General features: G+C 38.0%; 1 protein-coding gene across 1 annotated transcript; it reads left to right on the top strand.

The window, feature by feature from the left end:
• The first annotated feature begins 1,133 nt into the window (after window positions 1-1,133).
• Window positions 1,134-16,842, top strand: LOC122587826. The gene is made up of 5 exons (XM_043759991.1): window positions 1,134-2,672; window positions 2,828-3,561; window positions 3,669-3,719; window positions 3,858-3,930; window positions 16,408-16,842. Exons 1-5 carry the CDS (start codon window positions 1,134-1,136, stop codon window positions 16,840-16,842), a joined length of 2,832 nt encoding a protein of 943 aa, XP_043615926.1.
• Window positions 16,843-25,262: the final 8,420 nt, after the last annotated feature.

Here is a 25,262-nt window from a genome sequence, read left to right as displayed (position 1 = left end):
ATACAAACACATCCACACATCACAAACAATCACAAGGTCTTTTGGCTAAGTTGTGACACTATAATACACAAACAAAAATCAACTTTTGATGCATACATCCATATAACCGGCTCTAGATGCCATTGTTGGGTCTTTTGGGTTTTTATCAAAGTCATATTATCCTTATAACATGAAAAACGCAGCAGAAAAATGAACCTTTCATTATGTTATATATAGTTAAAACCAAATTTTAACTTATAAAAGAAAACCCCAAACAATAAGGATCCGTGTATATGAATGTCATACAATCAAAATAACAACCATAGGGTGTTTAGAAGACTACCTTCTTCCAAGCTTATGAGAAGGTTGATATGAAGAAGATGATGTTCTTAAAAAGGCCAAGTCTTCAAGATAGAAGTACCTCGACCTTGCATACCCCAAGTCTCCAACAAACACCCAAATATGCTAGGATTTAGACTTGAAAAACCCTTCTCCTTTTGCCTTGTTTGTGCCGAAAATCAAGAGAGAAAAAGAGAGAGTTTTTGCACTTGAGAGTTGAGAGAACACTATAGCAAGTGCATGTATTAAGTGTGTGTTTCCAATGTAGCTAGTGGGTTATATAAAACAAGCAAATGCATGTGCATTTTGGGTGGGGGTGGCCGGCCTCAAGGTGAGACCACATGGGTCTCACCAACTCAAAATCCACTTGCATTTTCCTTTTATACAATATATAAATGTATTATAACATGTTATATACCTTATGTAACATATTATGTATTATACATAACACACATAAGTGTTTATTTTGCCAAATAACACATTCACATATTTCTCAAAATAAATTATCCATATAATTTACTCATATTTCTCAAGTGCATTTATTTAGAAATCCATTTTCTAAATGCTTCAAGTATTGATATTTATTTAAAGATCATATCATATAAATACATATCATAAGTGTTTGTCTAACTTGTTTTTGGGTATGACCTGACTTGGATCATCACATACTAGCCACGTCAATTTAATATGTGTCTTGGGCATCCGAAATTCCAACATCTGTGTCTATATATCTATATGTTCATTCTCTTATTATCTATTGAATGCAAAAAGGTTGAAATTTTTGCATTTCAGTTTCTTTTTTTAATGCAAAGGTCATGGATAAATCATGGATTTCATCTGATAGATTATCAACGGCATATGACAAAGGCGTGAAAGCCTTTTTAGAGTTTGCGCAAAGTAATGATAAAATTTTAGAAGTTATTCCATGTCCTTGTGTGAATTGTATCAATTTGATTCACCCCTCGATTGATATGGTGCGTTATCATCTGTTTGCCCATGGTTTCGATGAGAATTATAAGATTTGGTCTTTCCATGGAGAAATTTTTTCTAATATTAAATCATTCTCTACTTACCCTAATGAATCTAGGCTTCCTGAGTTTGATTATACAAAGGATATGGTACATGATGCCTTCACGTATGAAGAGAATGATCCTGATTCATTGAAATCACGTCTTGAAGAATGTGATAAGCCATTATACGTAGGGTCAAAGTATAATGCTCTTAATGGTTTATTAAAATTCCAAAATTTGAAGGGTCAATTTGGCTGGTCAGATACTAGTTTTGAAGCTTTGTTGGGTGTTCTAAAAGATGTTTTGCCTTTAAACAATACGATTCCTATCTCGATATATGAGGCCAAGAAGTTGCTAAAAGGAATTACTCTAGATTATGAGAAAATTCATGCATGTGAAAATGACTGTGTTCTATTTTGGAATGAACATAAGGACAAATCTACTTGTCCAACTTGTGGCACATCTCGTTGGAAAAAGAATACCAAAGATGTGTCGAGAAAAGTTATGTGGTATTTTCCGCCTGTCCCTAGATTTAGAAGAATGTTTTCGTCACCCAAAGTGGCAGAAGACTTAATTTGGGATGCACAAGGTCAGGTTAATGATGGTAAGCTAGCTCATCCTCGTGATTCCCCCTCTTGGAAGCTTGTTGACAACAACTGGAAAGAATTTGGAAAAGAAGATCGGAATCTCAGGTTAGCCTTGTCTGCCGATGGTATCAATCCTCATAAGTCATTAAGTTCAAAATATAGTTGTTGGCCGGTTATCCTAATAACATATAACGTACCACCTTATTTATGTATGTCAAGAAAGTTCATGATGTTGACTCTATTGATATCAGGGCCGAAACAACCTGGTAACAATATTGATGTCTACTTGGTACCATTGATAGCAGATCTAAAACTCTTGTGGGAAACTGGCGTTAAGACATTTGATTCTTATAAGAAAGAATACTTCAATCTAAAGGCAGTATTACTCTGGACTATAAATGACTTTCCTGCATATGGTAACTTATCAGGGTGTGTTACCAAAGGTTACAACGCTTGTCCAATATGTTCAGAGAATACATGTTCACAATGGCTGCCAATGTCCAAAAAAGTGTGCTTCCGTGGGCATAGAATACACCTCCCGCTTGAGCATCCTCTTCGTAAAAGGAAAAAAGATTTCAACAATGAACAAGAGAGCAGTGTTGCTAAAAAACCATTATCAGGTGACAAAAGTTACGACTATCTGGAGGGGTTTGAGAATACATGGGGGCAGAAGAAAAAGTCAAAGAAGGAAACATCAAAGAAGAAAACGTCAAAGAAGAAATCACCAAAGAAGAAAATCTATTGGAAGAAGTTGTTTGTCCGTCATTAGTTAGACATTATGCACATAGAAAAAAATGTGTGTGAGAGTGTCTATGGAACATTATTGAATTTGCAGCACAAGACGAAGGATGGGTTAAAAGCACGACAAGATCTTAAAGAGTTGGCATTAAGCCTGAATTACAAACTCAACAGAAAGGGAACAGAGTTTATCTTCCACCTGCCATATACACGTTAAATAGCTCAGAGAAACGTCTATTTTATGATACTCTGTCTACCATAAAAGTTCCGGATGGTTATTGCTCTAATTTCAAGAATCTTGTATCTGGTGATGTTTCAAAGATGAATGGTTTGAAGTCTAATGATTGTCACGTGCTGATGCAACAACGTCTTCCTTTTGCAATCAAGGGGGTGTTAAACGTGAAGGTGAGAAAGACAATCATAAGTTTGTGTCACTTTTTCAACGAGTTGTGTGCTAAAGTTGTTGATGTCAGTAAGCTAAGCAAGTTGCAAAATGACATTGTATTAACTTTGTGTTTGCTAGAGAAGTATTTTCCTCCTTCATTTTTCGATATCATGATTCACTTAATGGTGCACTTAGTCAGAGAGGTGAGGTTATGTGGCCCTGTTCATTTTAGGTGGATGTATCCATTTGAGAGATACATGAAGACACTCAAGGGGTATGTACGAAATCATCATGGACCCGAGGGTTGCATTGCTGAATGTTATGTGGCAGAGGAAGCCTTAGAATTCTGCTCAGACTACTTCGAGAACCTTAAATCTATTGGCAATCCTCATGAACGTGCTGATGAAAGAATTCGCACCGGAAAGCCTTTATCACAGGCTACCATCGGTGTTGTGGATGCTAACTTACTTGATAAAGCTCATCTTTATGTATTACGAAATATTGCAGCTGTTACACCATATAGGTAATTCATTAATCCTCTTCTATAGAGTAAGAATTACATAAAAGTTCATATTATTTATGATCTATAGGTAATTCATTAATCCTCTTCTAACTTATATTATAATTCAGGCAGCATATGTTGGAATTGAAGGATCTTAACCCCCGTGGAAATAGTACATGGTTAGAGGGCTAACATAGTCGGACATTTATTGGATGGTTTAAGAAAGAGGTTGAAAATCGTTCGGCTAACGGAGAAATTATTTGTGATACTGTTCGTTGGTTGGCTAGAGGGCCTGATTTTGCTGTTAATAAATACAGTGGTTTTTCCATTAATGAGTATCAGTTCCATACAACATCTCGAGATGAGTCAAAAGTCACTCAATGTAGTGGAGTATCCATTGTTAGGTCCAGTTTAAGCTATAAACTGGAGCTTTCCAGCGACATCTGGAGAGCGTGAAGAATTGTCCGAAATATTAGAACTCCAGTTGCATTGTACAGGTTTAGCAACTGATGACTTCCTCCAGTTGAGATCTGAAGACTAGAATCTGAAGACCTTCCAGTTGAAGTCGAAGACAACAAATGAAAGACAGAGATTGGCAATAGCAGCGAAGCCCAGTTGACAATCTACCAGATCAATCAACTGAAGAATCCTCCAGTGTAAATGTTCTTACAAAGCTTTACACTGATCACGAGGAGGACCTTTTACACTACATCCTTTTAACCAGACAATAATCTTGTCTGGGGATAAAAGTGCAAAGATGTAGAGTGGTTGAATAAAGTAACCTTTTGTCTTACTTTACTTGGCACACACAAAGGATTATTTTACAATACTTTTGTGTGCTGTCAACCATATTTGTACGTCGAAGTTGAGATCCCAATGCTCAATCTTCGACTATAAATAGAGGTCCTTGCACAAGCATTTTCACAGCTTTGCAAACACATACATTCTGCAATATTGGTGAACTTGTGCAATATTCTCTCAATCGCAAAAAGGAACATTTCACAACTTTAAGTGTTTCGATTGTTTAGGAGAATTTCCAAGTTTAGATCAATTGTATTTCATGGGTTGTTAGGATATTTACATTCTTGTATTATCTTGGTTCCGCAACAACGTTGTATTTTATTTAAAAAATTAATAAATAAAATACACTTGAAAAATACATATTGTCTCACCGATTTATATACTTGTCATTTATATTATTGCATTGTATTTACTTACACATTCTGTCACCTTAATATATTAATCTCCAGTTAACCTGGTACACAATCAATCCAAACTGGTCACATCCAGATTAATTGACTGTGTTGCAAAGTTCACTCACCATTGACATAGAGGTGTCTTCAGCACCCATCTAGTAATAGTTTGGGACTTATAAGTGGTATCAGAGCAGGCAGGTTGAATTGTTTCAATTCTATAACCTAGGTCTGCTTCGATGTCTACTGAAGGTGAGAATGGTTCTGGTCCAAATGAATCTAATCCTAATGTTACAACTCCTTTAAATACTAACCCCCCTCCTCCTCCTCCTACTCCTGGAGCTAACCATGTTCATGTACATTACTCCAACACTCCTGTTCCCAAATTCGATGGGAATGGTGAGACATTTGGTACATGGAAGGCTAGAATGCTCTTGCATTTTGGTGGGATAGAGAGGTATATGTTAAAAATCCTTAAGGATGGACCATATATACCCATGTGTAGTGGTGTTAGCCCTCTTCTCGACCCTACTGGGAGAAGAGGCACCAGGGAAAAATCTGAGGAACATTGGTCAGATGAGGATCGAAGACTGGTTGATCTTGATACCAGACTAAAAAACATGATCCTTGCTGCTGTTCCTGAGGAACTAATTCCAACACTTGTGCTATTTCCTAGTGCTAAATCTATGTGGGATGAATTAGTTCTCCAGTTTGAAGGAGGAAATGACACCATTGTCACCAGAAAGGTTGCTCTTAACAAGAAGTATGAATCCTTCTTTGCTCTTCCCAATGAAAGCTTAACTGGTACTTATACCAGATTTACTGGCCTAATTAATCAACTTAGAGGCTTGGGAGTGGAGAAGGATAAGGATATTCTTCTTGAAAAATTCTGTGATGTTTTGCCATCCAAATGGGCACACATGGTTCTTGTCTTAAGACAAGGTAAGACCTTGCACAGCCATACTCTTGCTTCCCTTTATGGAGCCTTCAGATTCACTGAAGATAATGTTGCTGCAAGAATATTGGCAGAGCAAGATGCTTTAAACCATGCTCAGAGTTCCAAGGTTGCCAACTTTACTGGGCAACCTTGTGCTGCTTTAATGTCTACTGAGAATGTCCAGTTACATTCTATGAAGGCAATGTTAAACAACTTACTGAACTCTAGCCTAACCACAAATCTAAGTAATGGTTGTGAGGAAACTGACGATGATGATCTGGTAGCCATGATTGCTAAAACCTTTAATAGGTTTAAGCATAAATCTAATCGATTTAATGGGTCCAATAATGCTTCCAGTTCTATTTCTCTGGATAAGGCTAATCTTATCTGCTACAAATGTGGTAAGAAAGGTCATTTCATGAAGGAATGCAGATCTAGTCAGATGAACAACCAAACTAGTCCTATTGTCCCAAATTTTGTTAAAACTGATGATTATAAGGCCATATACAAGAAACTTAAGGCCCAGATTGCTCTCATGTCTCTTGAACAAGAAAACAAGAAAGAAAATAACAAGTGCATGATGGCTCAAACTGAAGGGAAATGGGAACTCTCTGATGACTCATCTGATGATGAGGAAGAGATTAGAGATGTCTGTTTCATGGCATTAGAAAATCAACAACCAGTGGTGAAAGATGATGTTGTTTCTGAAAGATGGGTTGACATCATTTTAAAGAAGGTAAGGGATTATGATGTCGAGTTAGATTCAGAACTAAAACTGGATATTGCTGAATCAATGAATGATGACTTGTTATTTGTTGATACCATCAGAACTGACTGTGAAAGATACTTGGAAACAGTTTTGGTTGAATCTAACAACATGAAAGGTCAAATAAATGATTTGCAAAGTGTCCAGTTGGCTCTTAAAGAGTCAGATTTGAAAAATGAGGCATTGGAAAGAGATAACCAAAAACTAAAATTTGATCTTGAAAAGGAACACATGGTTATCAATTCTTGGGTACAAGCATCTTGTAAAAATTATGACGCTTTTTCAAAAACCATTGATGCTCAAAAAACTGCCTGGAAATCTGGTGATCTTCAGATGGCAGCTGTTTTACCCACAATTCACCAAATGCCAGAATCTGTTAGAGGTCAAAACTGGAACCAAGAAGGCTAAAGCTCCAGTTAAAAAGGAATCTGGTGACAATCCTCTACCTCACAAGTCCAATGAGTCCACAACTCAAAAGACTAAAACCCCCGCTGAGCCCAAGTCCATAGGCCAGCAGCCTGATGAGAAAAGCATTTTGTTAAAAATGGAGAATCAACTCCAAAATTTGTCAAGGCAGGTACAAAGTTGTACTGCCAGAATTAAAAATTTGGAAGGAGCTTCATCTTCTTCAGTTGAAAAACAAAATGTCAAAACCCCTCCTCAAAAACAAAAGACAAAACAATCTGCTCAGAAAGGAGCAAATTCTGAAAAGAAAAAGGAGGATAAAGTTCTACTCAAACTAATGGTTTTTACTCCTGAAGCTGGAGAGAACCCTCCAGTTTCTTCATCCAGTTCTACACCTAGTCAAACTCCTGGGACTTCTCAGAAGAAGTCCAGTGGACCCATCAAGAAAAGATGGGTTCACAAAAATAACTAATTATTTACTTGGGTGTGCAGGGCGATCGAATGAAGAATATTTGGTATCTGGACAGCGCTACTGGCCGGACTATGACCGGATGTAAGCCCCTGCTGGAAGAGTTTACTGTTTGTGATGGACCGGCAGTGACATTTGGTAATGATGGAAGTGGGAAAACTGAAGGATATGGTGTTGTTGACAATGGGCAGATCCAGTTCACAAGAGTTGCATTTGTTAATGGTTTGAAATATAACCTGATAAGTGTCAGTCAACTTTGTGATGATGGATATAGGGTACTGTTCGATATTGCTCAAGGCACTGTTTTTAACAAGGATTGGAAGGTGGTTATGATTGCACCAAGAAAAGGGAATGTGTACATCATGGACATGGAGCCTGCTCCAAAAGAGCATTGTTTCTATGTCAAGGCTGATGAGGACACCAACTGGCTGTGGCATAAACGGTTATCCCACCTTAACTTGAAAAATATCAATAAGTTGTCAAGAAAGCAACTGGTGGATGGGATACCTTTGTTTTCCTTTAAAAAGGAGAAGCCATGTCCAGGGTGTGGAATGGGCAAAAAGAAGAGAGCCAATTTCAAGACCAGGCAGAATTTCAGTATCACTGAACCTCTTCACATGCTTCATATGGATCTCTTTGGTCCAGTGAATGTTCAAACTAAAGTTGGCAAGAGATACACTTTAGTTGTGGTCGATGAATACACTAGATTTTGTTGGGTGATATTTATCAGATCAAAGAGTGATGCACCTGGTGAAATTATCTCTCTCATCAAAAGAATTGAACTCAAGTATACCAAGAAAGTGTGTCAGTTGAGAAGTGATAATGGTACAGAATTCATTAATAAAGAATTGGAGACATTTTGCACTGACACTGGCATTTCTCAAAACTTCTCGTCAGCTCGTTCTCCAGAGCAAAATGGTGTGGTTGAAAGAAAGAATCGCACATTGATTGAAGCTGCCAGAAGTATGTTATCTGAATCTGGTCTTCCCACCTGTTTTTGGGCTGAAGCTGTGGCAACTACTTGTCACACCCAAAACCGGTCAGTTTCTGTTAAGAGACACAGGAAGACTGCCTATGAAGTCCTCAGGAATCGTAAACCAAATATTGGATACTTTCATGTATTTGGTTGTCCAGTTTATATCTTAAGCGATTCTAGTCAGTTGGGAAAGTTTGATGCAAAAGCTGACGAAGGTGTCTTTGTGGGGTATTAAGATATAAGAAAAGCCTACAGAGTTTATAATTATAGACTCCAAAAGGTACATGAGACAATTCATGTCACATTCGATGAATCAAATGAAGCAATCAACAAAAGACCAACCCTTGATTTATCTTCAGTTGTCCCAGTTGATTTTGGTGTATCTGATCAAGTTCATCAATCAGTTACTGCACCAGAAAATGTTTCCAGTCATCAAGTCTTGGAACCAGCTAAGGAAAAGAAGAGCTCCAGTGACACCTCATTTTATCCCTCTATCAGTTTTAACCTACCTTAAAAACTGGTAATTGGATCAGATGTACGTGCCACAACAACATCAGAACCAGTTCAAGCTTCTCCAGTTCTTCAAGATATACCTTTGTTTGAAGATAATCGTGTTAACTCTCCAGTTGACACTGACGATGAAGTTGAAGTAGTTTGGACTGATCCTCCTCCAGTTGCTACATCTGTTGGAGATTGTCAGGTGTCTTGCACTGATGTTGTAGTTTATCAACCTAGTCAATACACTAAATGGACTGCTGCTCATCCCATCGAGCAGATTATTGGCAATCCAGATACTGGGGTTCAGACTAGAAGAGCCACAAGTGATCAATGCTTGAACGTCACCTTCTTATCACTGATTGAACCGAAGAAGATTGACAAGGCTTTGGCAGATCCAAGCTGGGTTGAAGCTATGCAAGAAGAACTCAACCAGTTCGAAAGGAACAATGTTTGGGAACTTGTTCCTTGTCCTCCAGGGTTAAAGAAAGAACCCATTGGAATGAGGTGGGTCTACCAGAACAAGATGGATGAAGATGGCAACGTTGTAAGGAACAAAGCAAGATTGGTTGCCAAGGGTTATTGTCAAGTAGAAGGTGTTGATTTCAATGAAACTTTTGCTCCAGTTGCAAGACTTGAAGCCATCAGAATTTTCTTGGCTTATGCTGCTCATTTGCATATCAAGGTCTTCCAGATGGATGTCAAAAGTGCGTTTCTGAATGGCAAGTTGGAAGAAGAAGTGTATGTTACGCAGACTCTAGGTTTCATGTATGAAAAGCATCCTCACTGGGTATATAGACTGAACAAAGCCTTGTATGGTCTTCGTCAAGCCCCAAGAGCTTGGTATGACACTCTAACTAAACAACTTCTCAAAAATGGTTTTCAAAGAGGTGCAATAGATAATACCTTGTTTATCTTGAAAGAAAAAGGTAATATCTTACGGGTACAAATTTATGTTGATGACATTATATTCGGGTCAACTGATGATGGAATGTGTAAAAGGTTTTCGAAAATTATGTCTCAAGAATATGAGATGAGTTTAATGGGTGAATTAACATTTTTCTTAGGTTTACAAATCAAACAAACCATGGATGATATTTTTATTAACCAAGAAGAATATGTCAGAGATTTGTTAAGAAAATACAAATATGATTCTATCCCATCAAAAACCACACCTATTTTAGCTCCATTAAATTTGAACTCTGACCCAAATGGCAAACCAGTGGACCAAAAGGAATATCGTGGAATGGTTGATCCACTGATGTATTTAACTGCCAGTCGACCAGATATTATGTTTGCAACATGTCTATGTGCCAGGTTTCAGGCTAATCCAAAAGAATCATATTTGCATGCTGCTAAACGCATTTTCAGGTACCTGAAAGGGTGCCCTAGCCTTGGTCTTTGGTATCCCAAAGGCTCAGGGTTAGATCTAATGGGTTACTCAGATTCAGATCATGCAGGTTGTAAGATTGATAGAAAATCCACAACTGGTGGATGTCATTTCCTGAGGGGAAAACTGGTAAGTTGGACCAGTAAGAAGCAGACTTCGGTCTCAATGTCTACTGCTGAGGCAGAATACATTTTTGCGGCCAATTGCTGTGCCCAGATTCTCTGGATCAAAAACCAGTTGCTTCATTATGGTATGAAATACTCAAGAACCCCAATTTTTTGTGACAATACTAGTGCCATTGCTATATCTCACAACCCAGTGATGCACTCAAAGACAAAGCATATTGACATCAGGTATCACTTCATTCGTGATCATATTATGAAAGGAGACATTGAAATACATTTCATCCCCACTGATAAACAGTTAGCTGATGTCTTTACAAAACCTCTTGATGAGAAAACTTTTAAACATCTCATCAGTGAACTAGGTATGTTAAATCCTCATTAAACTGGAGAGGCCCTCCAGTTGAGAATGGTCCACGTGATCCTTGATTGGTTGGAGATTGAACGCCTTGATGTACTCAAAGACTAGTCATTGATCAAATGGATCATATTTTTAGGGGGAAAAGACTTAAAATATTTTTCAAATTAAAATTCGTTTTATTTTTCCTTGAAAAATGCAACTGAAAGTCATCAGTTGAAACTGGCATCTGAAAAATCTCTCCAGTTTGCTAGTTTGGTCTTGTCTTAAACTGGTGATCAACCAGATTTCATAACGTTATGTTTTACTTGGTGGATACTTGTGACACGTGATGTTACTCGAGTGCTTATCTCGCACTCACAAACGTCACCTGACATGTCTTACGTGTCAACACTTTTTGCTGAAAGTTACTGTACTTTTTATGGAAATTGGTGAAGTTAGTGGGTGAGTGGGAATACCAGCCGTCATAGCATTAAATGCTTGATGGGAGGCATTAAATGCTTTTGAATTCTCAAAATTACTGAAAATCAATTTTTACAAACTATCCCTAAGTTTGGGGATTAAAATATCTTTTCGTATATATTTTGGTAATATTTTATTACCTATATATACCCCCACTTAATATCTTTCTCATTTACTTCACTCAAAATTTCTTTCATTTACTCTTCCAATCATTCACAATTCGAGATCCCTTTCTCTCTTTCTTCTTTAAATCCAAAACCCTAAATCCAATATCACAAATGGCTCCTAAATCATCATCTTCTTCATCTCGTTCCCGTGATGTTAATCTACTCACTATTGAGTATACTCCATCAGAAAATGTTTCTCGTGCTATTGGTGCTCCCATCAGTTCTAAATTAATAAAATTAAATCCAAATAATCCAATGGCTTCTCTTCAAGGGCATCAGGCTGCTGACTCTCTTATTGGGAAAATCCAATCCTTTCTTCGGATTTCTCCCCTCAGCGATGCCTTTTCTCCGAACCCAAGCAAGCTGTTTCACGACTACTTGTGCGAGTTCTGGTACACAACTTCTCTTTCTGATGACTGCTCATCCATCTCCTTCTCTTTAAAGGATGGGTCAGTCTTGTGTACCATCACCATTGGAACATTGAGGGAGGCCCTTAACCTTAGTTACTGGAGACAAGATGAAAGTCCAGTGGTGATTCCTTCCAATATCAATTTCCGTCAGGTCTTCCTTGACATGGGGAATAAAGAAGTTTTGGAGGGAGATGCATTGAAGACCAAGGGATCTATCACTATGAGAGGGCTTTCACTATCCTGGAAGTACTTCATGGTCCACTTGGTGGAAAGTTTGGGTGGGAGTTCTGGTGGTCTGGACCAGATAAACTCCTTTCAGGCAGAGATGGCATACTGCCTGTGGAATGGAATGAGGGTGGATTTTGCAAATATTTTGTTTAGAAGCCTGGTGTTAAGTTGAAAGGCAACAGGGGTCCTTGTGTCCCATTCTCTCGATTTCTATCCCTTTGTTTCATCCATATTCTGGGAAGAGAAGAGTACAATAACACGCAATCCTTATACTCTATGCCAGAATTATTAACGAATCTGGATAATCTTGTGTCCACTTCTGATGAAGTCCAGATTTCCCCAAGAATGCTACTTGCATTCTCTAGAACTGATGCACCACCATCCGGTGAGTCAGAAAGACAACTGGGCGGGCCTTAAAATAATGAGGGACCCACTAGTTCGTCTGCAGGTGCTGTGACTGTGGCAGAAACTGGAGACCTCCCCTCAGGTATCCAGGCGGTTCCAAAAGCAAGGAGATCTACCAAAAGTAGAAGAAGATCCAGATCAGGACTTGGTACATCTGACCAGTCACAGCCTGTGATTGTGGTCCCTAAAGCCGTAGCCAGTGATACTGCAACTGAGGAAAGACCAGTTGTAGTTGAGGCTCAAGTTACCTCTTTCCAGGGAGAAGATGCCTTGGCAATGGATCCTATAACTGATGAAACCATTGAGGATACTCAAACTGGTCATCAGGAGTCTGAACAACCTGTTCAGCCACCCCCAACATTTATGGATCTTGGCATAAATGAGGGTGAGTTTCAGCTTGAGTCTTCGGATTCATCTGAGACTGAATCTGACCAGGAGATGGCTGATGCAACTGTACTTGATCAGCTCCCTTCTCTCCTTGGTCAACCCCAAGTTTCAGTTTCCCCAATAAACTTACAAAGCTCAGATATACCTCCAGTATTCGCCTCTCGCCAACTACTTTCTTCTATGTGTGTGCCTAGAAATAGACACATCCTAACACCACCGTCGCCGTCGTTCACACCTGAGCACTCTCAGCATGAACAACAATTTGAATCTCTTCCCTTCATTTCTACAACCCCTCCTCCTCTATCAACTGATGCTACTGCAACTGGAGAACCAAATATTGTCATACCTCGTCCAGTTGCACCTGTAGCTTTTCGGGCTGGTCCAGTGACACCTTCTCCTCAGTCACTGGAAAGCCAATTTGTGTCTTTCCAAGCCGATCTCTCGAACCTTCTCACGAGGGTTGAGGAGATTCAAAAGACACTGGACAAAAACACCAAGTCCCTCTCCAGGTACCAAAAGGATCATATGCAGAATGTCAAAATGGTTGACCTGGGGATAAACAAGTTCTCAGCTAATGAGGACTTGGTATTTGGCAAGCTCAATGAGTTAGTGGAATCCTCCAACCAACTGGCAACATCTTTAAGGGAGGCATTCGCACTAACTCAATCTGGAGTCACATCTTCAATAACCAACCTGTTGAACAATACTGTCAAATCATCAGAGGTTGATATTAAGAACTTGGAAAGGCAGGTGCAAGAATTATGTAACAAACCTGGCCTAGATGTGACTGAGCTTGGCAATCAGTTGGCCTCTTCGGTGGGTCTCAAGATTGAAGAAACTTTGGCTGCCAGTGAGAGAAGTTTAATTGAAAAGGTGATGTTTGAGATCACCAAGATTGCAACGCCCCAGGTTGATCTCACTCCCATAACATCTGAGATCGATCGGTTGAGGTGCAGTCTTGATACACTGGCCAGCAAAGTGTCTGATCACTCTACAGCGATATCAAATCTGACCACTGAAGTTGGTAAACGTAAAGAGGTTGTGCAGGAAGTTGTTAAGGAAGTCCCTGCAACTGGGCTTTCTCCAGATGATCTCTCCATACTTACACAAATTTTAAAGAGTCAAGAACAAACAAGTGGAAATGTAATGACTCGGTCACAAGAGATCAATCATCTGTGAAGGACAGTTCGCATGATATGTGGAGTCTTCAAAGAGTGCAAGACAATGCAATCATGGCAGCCTCTAGATCGCTTGCTCTCCAGTCATGCCGATTTTGAAGCTATTAGGCAAGGACTAGATGCTGCCAAGGGGGAAAGGTCTGTTCGTGCCCCTCGCACTCTTGTTGAAACTTCAAGTGCAGGGAAGGAGATGGTTGTTGCTACCAGTACTGAGGCTGGTGAGCAGGTGATTGAATCATTTGATGATGTGGTGAGGGGGAATGTGGATAAGGGAAAGGCCATTGCAACTGATGACTCTATGGAACCTGCCACCGATGCACCCATGTTGGAAACTGGCAATGTTGATCAATTGCCTCCAGTTACTGAAAGCGAAAGTCAAAAATTAGCAAAAGTGGGATATCTGGTCAAGGAAAGGAAGAAACAAATGAAGGCAAATCAATTCGAATGAAGGAAAAATCTTCCAACCCCTCTTGTTGATGTAACTGATGCTCAACTCCTTGGCTTAACACTTGTGGAATACAAGAAAATCAAAGAAGATCCAAGGATTGTCAATGCACTGAAGGAAATGCTTGAAGTTGAACTGGAGAAACACTATCAAGATGATGAGGCTGGACTTGATGCCAAGTGTTTGAATGTATCGGTGGAGAAGGCCAAAGATATAAGGTCAGAAGGGATTCTCAAAAAATTGAACAGGTAAAGAAGGTGGTCAGCAAAGTATTGACTCCACCCAAGTCCAAAGGAAGAAAACAGAAAGCTTTATCAAGAGATGCAAATCTGAGGACTTGGGTAGAACCATCTGAACCCACAACTGATGATATTCGAGTTGCTACTCAAAAATTGAGCACGAGCAAGATTAAGCTGACAAATGAATCAGAGGCTCACACATATTTATCTGATGTACATCGTCGAAGGCACAATAGAGGTAAGATCACTGATGTTAAAGTATCGATCAAGCCTGGTGCCAAACATTTTGTTGTTGAGGTACAATACTTTGGTGGACCTAAGAGAACAACTGAGAACCCTGATGTCCATCAGTATGGTCATTCAAAGCATGTAGAGTTGTTGGGATTGCTGGAAGGGAGACAGAGGAAGAACAAGGTTGAAAAAGGCTGGGAATATGTATTGCAAAATCTGATCAAGTTCAAGGAAAACATTGAAGAGAGATTAGGCCTTGATCTTGAGGACAAACAGCCAATTTCATCAGTTGCCAAAAGAAGGAAAACTGGCGAAGGGCCATCTGTCTAAGTTTTCCTTCTATCTATCTGCTTGTAATTTTATTTACTTTCTTGTAACTTCTTTGTAAAAGTTGTGTATATACAAGTTGCCAGATTGTAACTCACAAGTTAGATATCTGATAAGATTTACAAACAATTAAAATTCAACCCAAGACATTTGATGATCTATAAAAATGTCTTGGAAACTTAATAGGTTTTATCAAACTCAAGTATTTCAAACTTAAACTTGTATAGAAACAAGTTTGAAAATACTTGGCAATATTTCAGGAAAATTAGGGGGAATTTGTTAGGTCCAGTTTAAGCTATAAATTGGAGCTCTCCAGCGACATCTGGAGAGCGTGAAAAATTGTCCGAAATATTAGAACTCCAGTTGCATTGTACAGTTTTAGCAACTGATGACTTCCTCCAGTTGAGATCTGAAGACTAGAATCTGAAGACCTTCCAGTTGAAGTCGAAGACAACAAATGGAAGACAGAGATTGGCAATAGCAGCGAAGCCCAGTTGACAATCTACCAGATCAATCAACTGAAGAATCCTCCAGTGTAAATGTTCTTATAAAGCTTTACACTGATCACGAGGAGGACCTTTTACACTACATCCTTTTAACCGGACAATAATCTTGTCTGGGGATAAAAGTGCAAAGATGTAGAGTGGTTGAATAAAGTAACCTTTTGTCTTACTTTACTTGGCACACACAAAGGATTATTTTACAATACTTTTGTGTGCTGTCAACCATATTTGTACGTCAAAGTTGAGATCCCAATGCTCAATATTCGACTATAAATAGAGGTCCTTGCACAAGCATTTTCACAACTTTGCAAACACATACATTCTGCAATATTGGTGAACTTGTGCAATATTCTCTCAATCGCAAAAAGGAACATTTCACAACTTTAAATGTTTCGATTGTTTAGGAGAATTTCCAAGTTTAGATCAATTGTATTTCATGGGTTGTTAGGATATTTACATTCTTGTATTATCTTGGTTCTGCAACAACCTTGTATTTTATTTAAACAAATAATAAATAAAATACACTTGAAAAATACATATTGTCTCACCGATTTATATACTTCTCATTTATATTATTGCATTGTATTTACTTACACATTCTATCACCTTAATATATTAATCTGCAGTTAACTTGGTACACAATCAATCCAAACTGGTCACATCCAGATTAATTGATTGTGTTGCAAAGTTCACTCACTATTGACATAGAAGTGTCTTCAGCACCCATCTAGTAATAGTTTGGGACTTATATCCATAGTTGCTCATACTTTGCAGATTGCTAGTGCAAAAGACTCCAATCCCGTGTATGGCACTGTTAATTACTTCAGTCATATAAAGAAGATATGGGATCTTGATTATCACATATTTACAGTTCTTGTCTTCATGTGTGATTGGGCTGATAGTCGTGGAGTAAAAAAAGATGATTTTGGGTTCACCATTGTTAACTTTAATAGGCTTGGTCACCAGTCTGATCCCTTCATATTAGCTAGTCAAACCAAACAAGTTTTTTATGTTCAAGATCAACAAGATAGGAATCTGTCTGTCGTTGGCTTCACACCACATAAGATGTACAAGTATGGCGATTGTGGTGAAGCTGATGATATGTTCGAATATGATGCTACTACTGATGCTACACTAGACCCCACTTTAGTAGACCTTGACGATGATTTTAATTGTACACGCTCGGATGACGAGGGCATATTTGTTTAAAAGCTTTATTTGAACTGTAAGTCCCTCGATAGCTATAGATCGCTCTCGAGATCGTCTATGATTATGTCGTGAGTGTGGAATCCTCACGAGATAACTAGTTTGATTAGTAAACTGGTATATCGCTAATTATCAAGTAAATAATCAGCCGTATTGTGCTATCTTCGTTTCTATAAGCTATAGAACGAACTTAGGTGTCTGGAGTACTTGTATATCGAAGATCTATAATCTTAGGGTATTCGTTCGTATATATATGTTTCAGGTCGAACTCGGCTTGCTGGGCTTTGTTCTTACGAACTTAGCTGCCAGCCCATCTAACGAAGTTAATCTTCGTTTGTACCAAACGAAGTTTATCTTCGTTTGCCTCTAACGAAGATATACTTTATCTTCGTTAGATGTAATACTTGGTTATATTCCTAAGTGTTTCATCTTAAGGAATCCTAACACATATTATGTTTGTACTTGTATATCACACAACAAACATCATACATAACATATATATATATATACAACTCCAAAACATGTAATCGATCATTACCAAAACATAAAGTCCATAATCTATCAATTACATATATAGATACGACATAAATTAACATAATGTCTCAATCTAAACAACATATTAAATCTAAGTTGCTGTTGTCACATCAACGTGCATCAACAAACTCCCCCTTGACAGCAGCACCTTCGATTTCTTAGTCTTCAAAATCTGATCATTCATCAAACAACAATCTTTTGCTATTTGCATGAATATCTTCATGTAAGCAGAGCTGAAGTATCTTACGATATCTACTTTCTTCATGCTTCCAAAATGGCAAAAACGAGCACTCCGTATCGTATAACTTCCTCAGATCATTTCTTGAGAAGTTCACCAGCTGCATCGGATCATAAACTCTTCTCAACAAAATCTGCTTCTTTGAATCTGCATACATTTTGGCTTCACCAGAATTTCGATCAATTTCCCAATTATCCATCTTGTCCAAGACATCTTGTGCCCATTTCTTGGCAGGAACCTTGATCATACATTTAATATCATGTTGAACAAACTCAACTGTTTTATCTGGCTTAACCACTCTTTTCTTCGATCTTGGCTCAATCTTAAATTGTGGTTTATCAGAATCTTTCATGTTCTTCCTTAACCAAAAATCTTTTCTAAGATTCTTACCAACAACGTCAGCTAAGCCATCATCACTTGGATTGATAATCCAGTTATTTCCAAGCTCATGTAAATCTTCTTCACACAAACTTCTGAAATGTCTCTCACACCATGCTAAGTACTGACAACCTTCTGGTCTTTTAAGCACAAACAACTTCAATTCATCATCATAAAACCAACTCCAGATGATTGTCTTGTACTTTGCAGCATCTTTATCTGAGATATGAGTCCAATACAAATTCGGTTTCCACGTTTCCCTATGTACTATCCAATCATTTACTCTTTTCTCGGGAACACGTCGATCCACAATATGTAATGAATCATCATCTCTGAGAGAAACTGGAAAATCATTTGAATTGAATGGTCTTGTCACATTAATCTCATATTCAGATGGAATCGACACATCACCATTCTTAGCATACACAACAAAATGTAGAACTTGAGTTAGGCTGCTGAATGGGACTTGAAGCATTCTTTCTCTAATATCTGATCTCTGCTGATCCAACACTCTATTTTCTTCAATCAACGGATCTTCAGGAATTGAGTCCCACACTTCATCAAACCCATAAGGCTTCTTGAATATATCTAGATTTGGTTCAGGGACAAATTCGCCTTCCTCGAGCTCATCACCATCAAAGAATAAATCTGTATAATCTGGATCATCTATTTAAATTTACACAAAATGAACACCAGAATAAAAGAATAAACATAATAATTATAATAAAGATGAAATGTACTTGTATTAAAATAAGATAAATTACATTTTCATTACATAAAATGTCATAACTTATTACACACAATCAAGTATACATTCTATCTATCAATCTTTATCATAGACAAAATTAGAAACCTGAATCACGAGGAGCACCAGAAGGACCAGCACCAGAACCAGAAGCACCTTGCTGAGAAGTTTGAGAAGTATCACCTCCTGTCTCCCCCTCGATCGCTGCACCCTTTCCTCTATCTTCAACTGGGCGAGAAACATTCCTTGCAGCAGCATTATCAGCATCATCATCGTCATTCTGACGTCGTGGTTGAACCGCTGACAATCTGCAGACCTCTTCCGGAACTTCTCCCCCTTGATTTTTGACCCAGTTGATCAAAAATGTTAAGGCAGCGCGAGTAGCAGTGAGATCTGACTCCAAAGTGCGAACTCTGGTCTCCAAAAGATCAACTCGATGACCAAGAACAGGAACAACAGCAGCAGTCGGTCGTGGAGAATCAGGCATTGCTACAGAAGAAGCTTCAACAACACGTCGACGCTTAATTCTGGTATACTGAAGATCAATACTCCCTTGCCTCTTTGCTGGACTAACCGAACTTGCTCTGTTTATAGGATCTTCCATATCCTCAAAAATCTCACGTAATTCAGAGTCATGCTGAGCTGCAACATCAGGATCAATCTCAGCAGCAACAACAGGAGTAGAGACAGCTGAATCTGAAAGAGCAGGAATGGCATGACAATTCTTGCTTCGACGCTCTCTATGAAACGCAACACCTTCTTGATCAAACGACTGATGCGAATGATCACTTTCAGAAGCAGCGGCGACATCATGAATCAGCTTAGTTCGACGTTCAGCAGCAGTAGAATCATCTGTGTCTGTCGCATTTGTAGCAGCAGAACCGTCGAAACTATCAACATCATCTCCATCATTTCCAACATCCAAACCAGCAGACTCATCCCCGGAGTCATCATCAGAACCATCAACAGAATCATCCGAACTTTCAGAATCACCAGACTCAGAATCGTCATCAACATCATCCACAAACATATCATTCTCAAGACGAGATCGATAGTTTGGATTAATCAGGTGACCAAAAAGTGGTGGATCATGAAGACCAGCCACATTACTCGTATTGGCTTCAAGATCAGCAAAAAGACGCGAAGGCCAAGCATGAAGAACGTAGCGAGGACCTTGGTCATAGTCTAAGTCTGAACAAAAATGTCTAACGATAGCCATCACAAATCGAGGATACAGAAGAAATCGCTTTCTCCCCCTAGCATTAATCTGATCAACAAACTCTTGATAAAAATATCGGGAGAAAGGATAAGGGCGATTATATACCAAAGCAACCATCTGCGACGCAATCTGTGCAGATAGTTGATCAAAGCCAGCCTTGCGATTGCTCAAACAGACAAGCAATGCATACGCCAGATACCTCCATCTTCCCTGAAAACCACTCTTGTCAAAAGGAAGTTTGACCTGGCCAACAAACCCCATTCTCTGAAAGCAGCGAAGAAGGAGTTCGAACTCGTAAGTCATTTCAACGTCTTCCTCTTCATCTACGTCTGATTCTGCTCCTAGATGCAAAATAGTTCGAAGCGATTCAGCATTGAAATCAAATGTTGTGCCTTCAACAGTTGATCGTACAAAACTTTGGCCATCAATCATGACTTCATGAGCAGTAGACCAGAAAGAATCAATATACAGCTTAATCAGTCTCGGCGAATCACAGAAAGCAAAAGATAATCGCGAGCGAGCAATGTAGTTGAACATTTCATGAAAATGTTCGCAATTATGCTGATCTGGATCTAGGTTCAGGGCAAGATTGTGCTTTTTCACAAATTGACGAGGAGCAAGAGCCATTTCTGCAAAACCAATCACAATATCGAAACAAATATAAATAATCATGATAAATGGATTGTAGAATTGAAAAACCCTAAGTTGAAAAGACCCTAATCTGAAAAACCCTAATTCTTAATTTCGCAAAATAAGTCTGAACGAAGATAACCAATAAATTCGTTAAGTAGACAGAACGAAGATAGAAGCTAAATTCGTAAGCAATAACTAAACGAAAATAGGTCTTAAGTTCGTAAGAATTAAACCTAAATTAACACCTAACGAAGTTTAAGTTCGTTAAGACTAAACTGTACATGCAAGTTCGTAAGTTATAAAACTTATCTTCTAAGTTCGTAACCTATAAACGAAGTCTAAGTTCGTTTGAATAAACCTAAGGGTGTTAAGCTAAATTCGTTCCTCATCAACTTAGATCTAAGTTCGTAAGGCATAAAAGTAACTTCGTTTCTACCCAAGGTAAATTCGTTCAATTCAAATCTAAATTCGTTTGATCAAACCAGGTGAATGATTACAAGAATTTTATAAACATAATCAACACAAATCAAATCGAAGATACATGGAAACCTAAATCATATTCGTGAATGAAAAGAACATTAAAAACTTACTTAGATCTCAGTTTGGACAATGAATCAAGAAAACGAATTAAAGTGAGAGAAAAGAAAAAAGTTTGTGTTTTAGGGTTTTTGCTCGAAAATAAGAGTATTTTTCGTTTGATAAAGAAATAACGAAGAAAAACCCCTTTATATATGGAACTAACAATGGGCCAACTATGGATCGGGCATAACTTCACAAACGAAGTTAGCCAAACGAAGATAAACTTCGTTTGAACAAAGGTGTGTCGAACGAAGATAGCAGCTATCTTCGTAAGAACAAATCTGAAAATATTCCGTAGTTCAGCAAAAATTTCAGAGTTTCATCCAAGCAATCTTCCAAAACACAACCCTTTATCACAATCTGTACATAGCAAAAACTCGTTAGATAGCAACCTGTTCATGCCTTGTATAAAAACTTGCTTAGCACCCAAATTCATAATCATAATGTACGTAGATAACCGAACATTGTAATCTTGAATGAAAACCCATGGTTTAAACGCTATCCTGAAAATAATCAATGTAAATATGAACCTCATTACCAATATGATTATGACACCGAGAACTTCCTTGGATCATAGATATGCATGACAGCAAACCATCTTGAAACACTTAAGTCCCATTCTAAATGCCGTCTACAAGACTTAACAAACAATGAACTATCCAACAAAAATTCACTGAAGAACTTAGTAAAGTTTCCAAAAGTATGTCATAAATCACAGCATGAAATTCAAAGGAAACTAATATCAAATTTGATTATTTTCATTAAATACATGAATCATAAATAAATAACTATTCCAAAAACCAGTTCATGTATTCATCCTTCACATGCTCTAATCTGCATCACAAATATTATCACTACACACCAAGGATCTTATTGTAATGATATCATCCATGTAAATAACAATGCAGTAACAGAAGTCAGCATTCCAACGTTATCTTCTTAACCTGAACACTGCACACTTACCACAGAACTCATCAACGCATTGAGAACAAAATAGTATAATGCAGAAAATTCAAGTTACAATCATACTCAATCAGGGTTAACAAATATGAAATAACTAAAAATCTAACAAAAGATCAAGGGAGGTCATTTCTTGTCAAACCTAAAATGTCACCACACAAATTTAAACAAACCGATTAATAATTTGGTGACAAGTGAAAATCATGAAATTTCAAATGACTTTGACATTTCACATTACACTTGAAAAGATCTTTTTCTAAACTTTAAACAAATTAATGTCCATATTAGAAAATCTTCTTTGTGAACAGTCTACACAACTTCACTAAAAATTCACATGAAGGAATTCAGCAAAAATATACTCAGAATTTGAATAGGATCTCTCATGGAATAAGAACTTATAAAAATACTTATTTTGACTCAATTAAAAAGAAAAATAACACAGAATAAAAATTGCAGAACAATAAACTAATCTAAATTCTAATTAACTAGACTTTATACATTATTCACATTAAGCATGATTACTGCTGATTAGATCAGTATAGCATGTTACATAAGCCTGCGGGTGAGAAATAATTCTCTTATTATAAGTTTTGAACCATGACCAACAGCGATTACCGGTATGTTAGTCCTCTTAAACACTCGGTACGTCCAGTTTCCTTTGTGTTATGACACTTTCGACATACCCTGGCCAAGGACAGTCACCATGTAACCCGAGTAGCCTAATATGCCATTGGATAGATTGCGAACTTATGTAACCCACATTCAGATATACTTTCGTAATCGATACAAGCACTAAGATAAAAAATATTCAATATATTCAAGAACATCCTTAACCAATCATGAGACACTTTGTGGATAACTGAATTGAATTACTTTGTGATTTCACATATTTGCTTCTGCATTTCATGATTTATAAGGAACCCGTGATTTTCTATGAGATCCATGTAGCGAACTTTCCGACAACCTATCCCAAGTTGTAAGCTTTAGGTAGGCTAGGTATACAAAGACACCCCGAGGACATACTTGTCCGAATCTCAAAGACCACATTAGCCCCTTAATTTGCATTCATTTGATTTGCATAACAATATCACATTTACTTTTATGCTCATGATTGGTAGAGGTTCTTGCCTATTCATTGAACAAATCTTATAGTAATGCTAGATCTTTCACAAAATTTAAGGACTAGATCAATTCATTACTGAAAAGCAAGCAATCTCAGCCATATATCTGAATATGTTTCCCACAAGAACATTGTATAATTTAAGTTCAGATTAAAGGAAACCTTGGTACTTTGTGTCTACCGATATATCCCAAATTGTAATCACTGAACTAATCAGTTATATTACGATTAAGCAGGCTTAAAAGCTAAAGTATCGTCACTTCTACTCATTTAGCGCAGTAACCTTACTTTATACTTTATTCATATATATATATATTTTTTTTTTGACACTAGATATATACAAACTTATACTAAGACAACTCTTTTTGTATTTTTTTATGACACATGAAAAATACATTTAAGTTCTTTGAGAGAAACTACTCGGCATTCTTCATACCATTGAGTTGAAATAACAACTCAAGACGAGGTCCATCAAAAGCTTTAGTGTATAAATCAGCAAGATTATCATCAGTAATAACCTTTTCTAAATGAATAAGCTTTTTCTCAAAACAGTCACGTATGAAATGATACTTTATATCTATGTGCTTGGTGACTTTAAAGTTTTTCGGATTCTTGGTAATATCTATGGCAGACTTATTATCAATACAAATAGGAGTATTAGAGATATTCATACCATAATCGCGCAGTTGTTGCTGTATCCAAAGCACCTGAGAACAGCAATATCCAGCAGCAATGTACTCTGCTTCACAGGATGACTGTGCAACAGATGTCTGCTTTTTGCACTGCCACGATACAATTCTCCCCCCTAAAAGCTGACATCCACCTGACGTTGATTTCCTATCCGAGTTGTCACCACCATAATCCGAATCAGTATAAGCTACAAAGTCAAAAGAACCATACATGGGATACCAAAGACCTAGACGAGGCTTGGCTTTCACATAACGAAGGATTCTTTTTGCAGCTGTCAAGTGAGACTCTTTCGGATTAGCCTGATATCTAGCACACATAGAAACAGCAAAGGTAATATCTGGACGTGAGGCTGTCAGATACATCAAGGATCCAATGATAGCTCGATATTGAGTGGCATCGACAGATGGATCATTAGGCTTATCAGGACACAACCCATGATTAGTCTTAATGGGAGTAACAGCATCCTTAGCATCAGACATGCGAAACCGAGTAAGCAAATCTCTAACATACTTGGTCTGATGTATAAAGAAACCATCTTTCAGTTGATCCACCTGTAGTCCAAGGAAGAAGGTTAATTCCCCCATAGCACTCATCTCAAACTTAGCCTTCATGCTGTGTTCAAATTCCTTGCACATTTGGTTATCAGATGAACCAAAAATGATGTCATCGACATAAACCTGTACAAGCAAGTAGTCCTTCCCTTTCCATTTAATAAACAACGTGCTGTCTATAGAACCTCTGGTAAAACCACTTTCCTTCAAATGAGTTGACAATTTTTCATACCATGATCGAGGAGCCTGATGTAAACCATATAAAGCCTTATCGAGACGATATACTTTATTAGGAAAGTCTGGATCCTCAAACCCGGCAGGTTGTTCGACATACACTTCTTCTTTAATATCACCATACAAGAAGGCACTCTTTACATCAAGCTGATACACCTTAATACCCTTATAACTAGCATATGCCAGAAATAATCGAATAGCTTCAAGTCTAGCTACAGGTGCAAATGTCTCATCGTAATCAAAACCTTCTTGTTGCTCAAATCCTCTAACCACCAATCGAGCCTTATTTCGAGTAACTACACCTCTGTCATCGCGTTTACAACGAAAAACCCAACGCGTTGTTAAAGGAGATTCACCCGGAGGTAAGTCAACTAACTTCCATACCTCAAGCTTCCGAAACTGAGCCAATTCTTCTTGCATCGCCTCAACCCATGACGGTTCCTTAAGAGCCATTCCAACATTCTTAGGCTCAACCTGAGAGATAAAGCAGTAATACAAGTACCAAGTAATTGCCCCAGTATCCTTAACTTCAGCAAACATAC

Source organism: Erigeron canadensis, chromosome 2 (genome assembly GCF_010389155.1).
Source record: "Erigeron canadensis isolate Cc75 chromosome 2, C_canadensis_v1, whole genome shotgun sequence".
NCBI classification, from domain to species: domain Eukaryota; kingdom Viridiplantae; phylum Streptophyta; class Magnoliopsida; order Asterales; family Asteraceae; genus Erigeron; species Erigeron canadensis.
This window is presented reverse-complemented; position numbering and strand designations above follow the sequence as displayed.

Excerpts from the sequence above, each read along its gene's own strand:
- LOC122587826 (XM_043759991.1), top strand. The coding sequence starts at position 1,134 with ATGGATAAATCATGGATTTCATCTGATAGATTATCAACGGCATATGAC. Across the intron at positions 3,562-3,668 it reads GCAGCTGTTACACCATATAG|GCAGCATATGTTGGAATTGA; the intron begins GTAATTCATTAA and ends ATTATAATTCAG. Across the intron at positions 3,931-16,407 it reads AAGTCACTCAATGTAGTGGA|ATTGCTAGTGCAAAAGACTC; the intron begins GTATCCATTGTT and ends CATACTTTGCAG.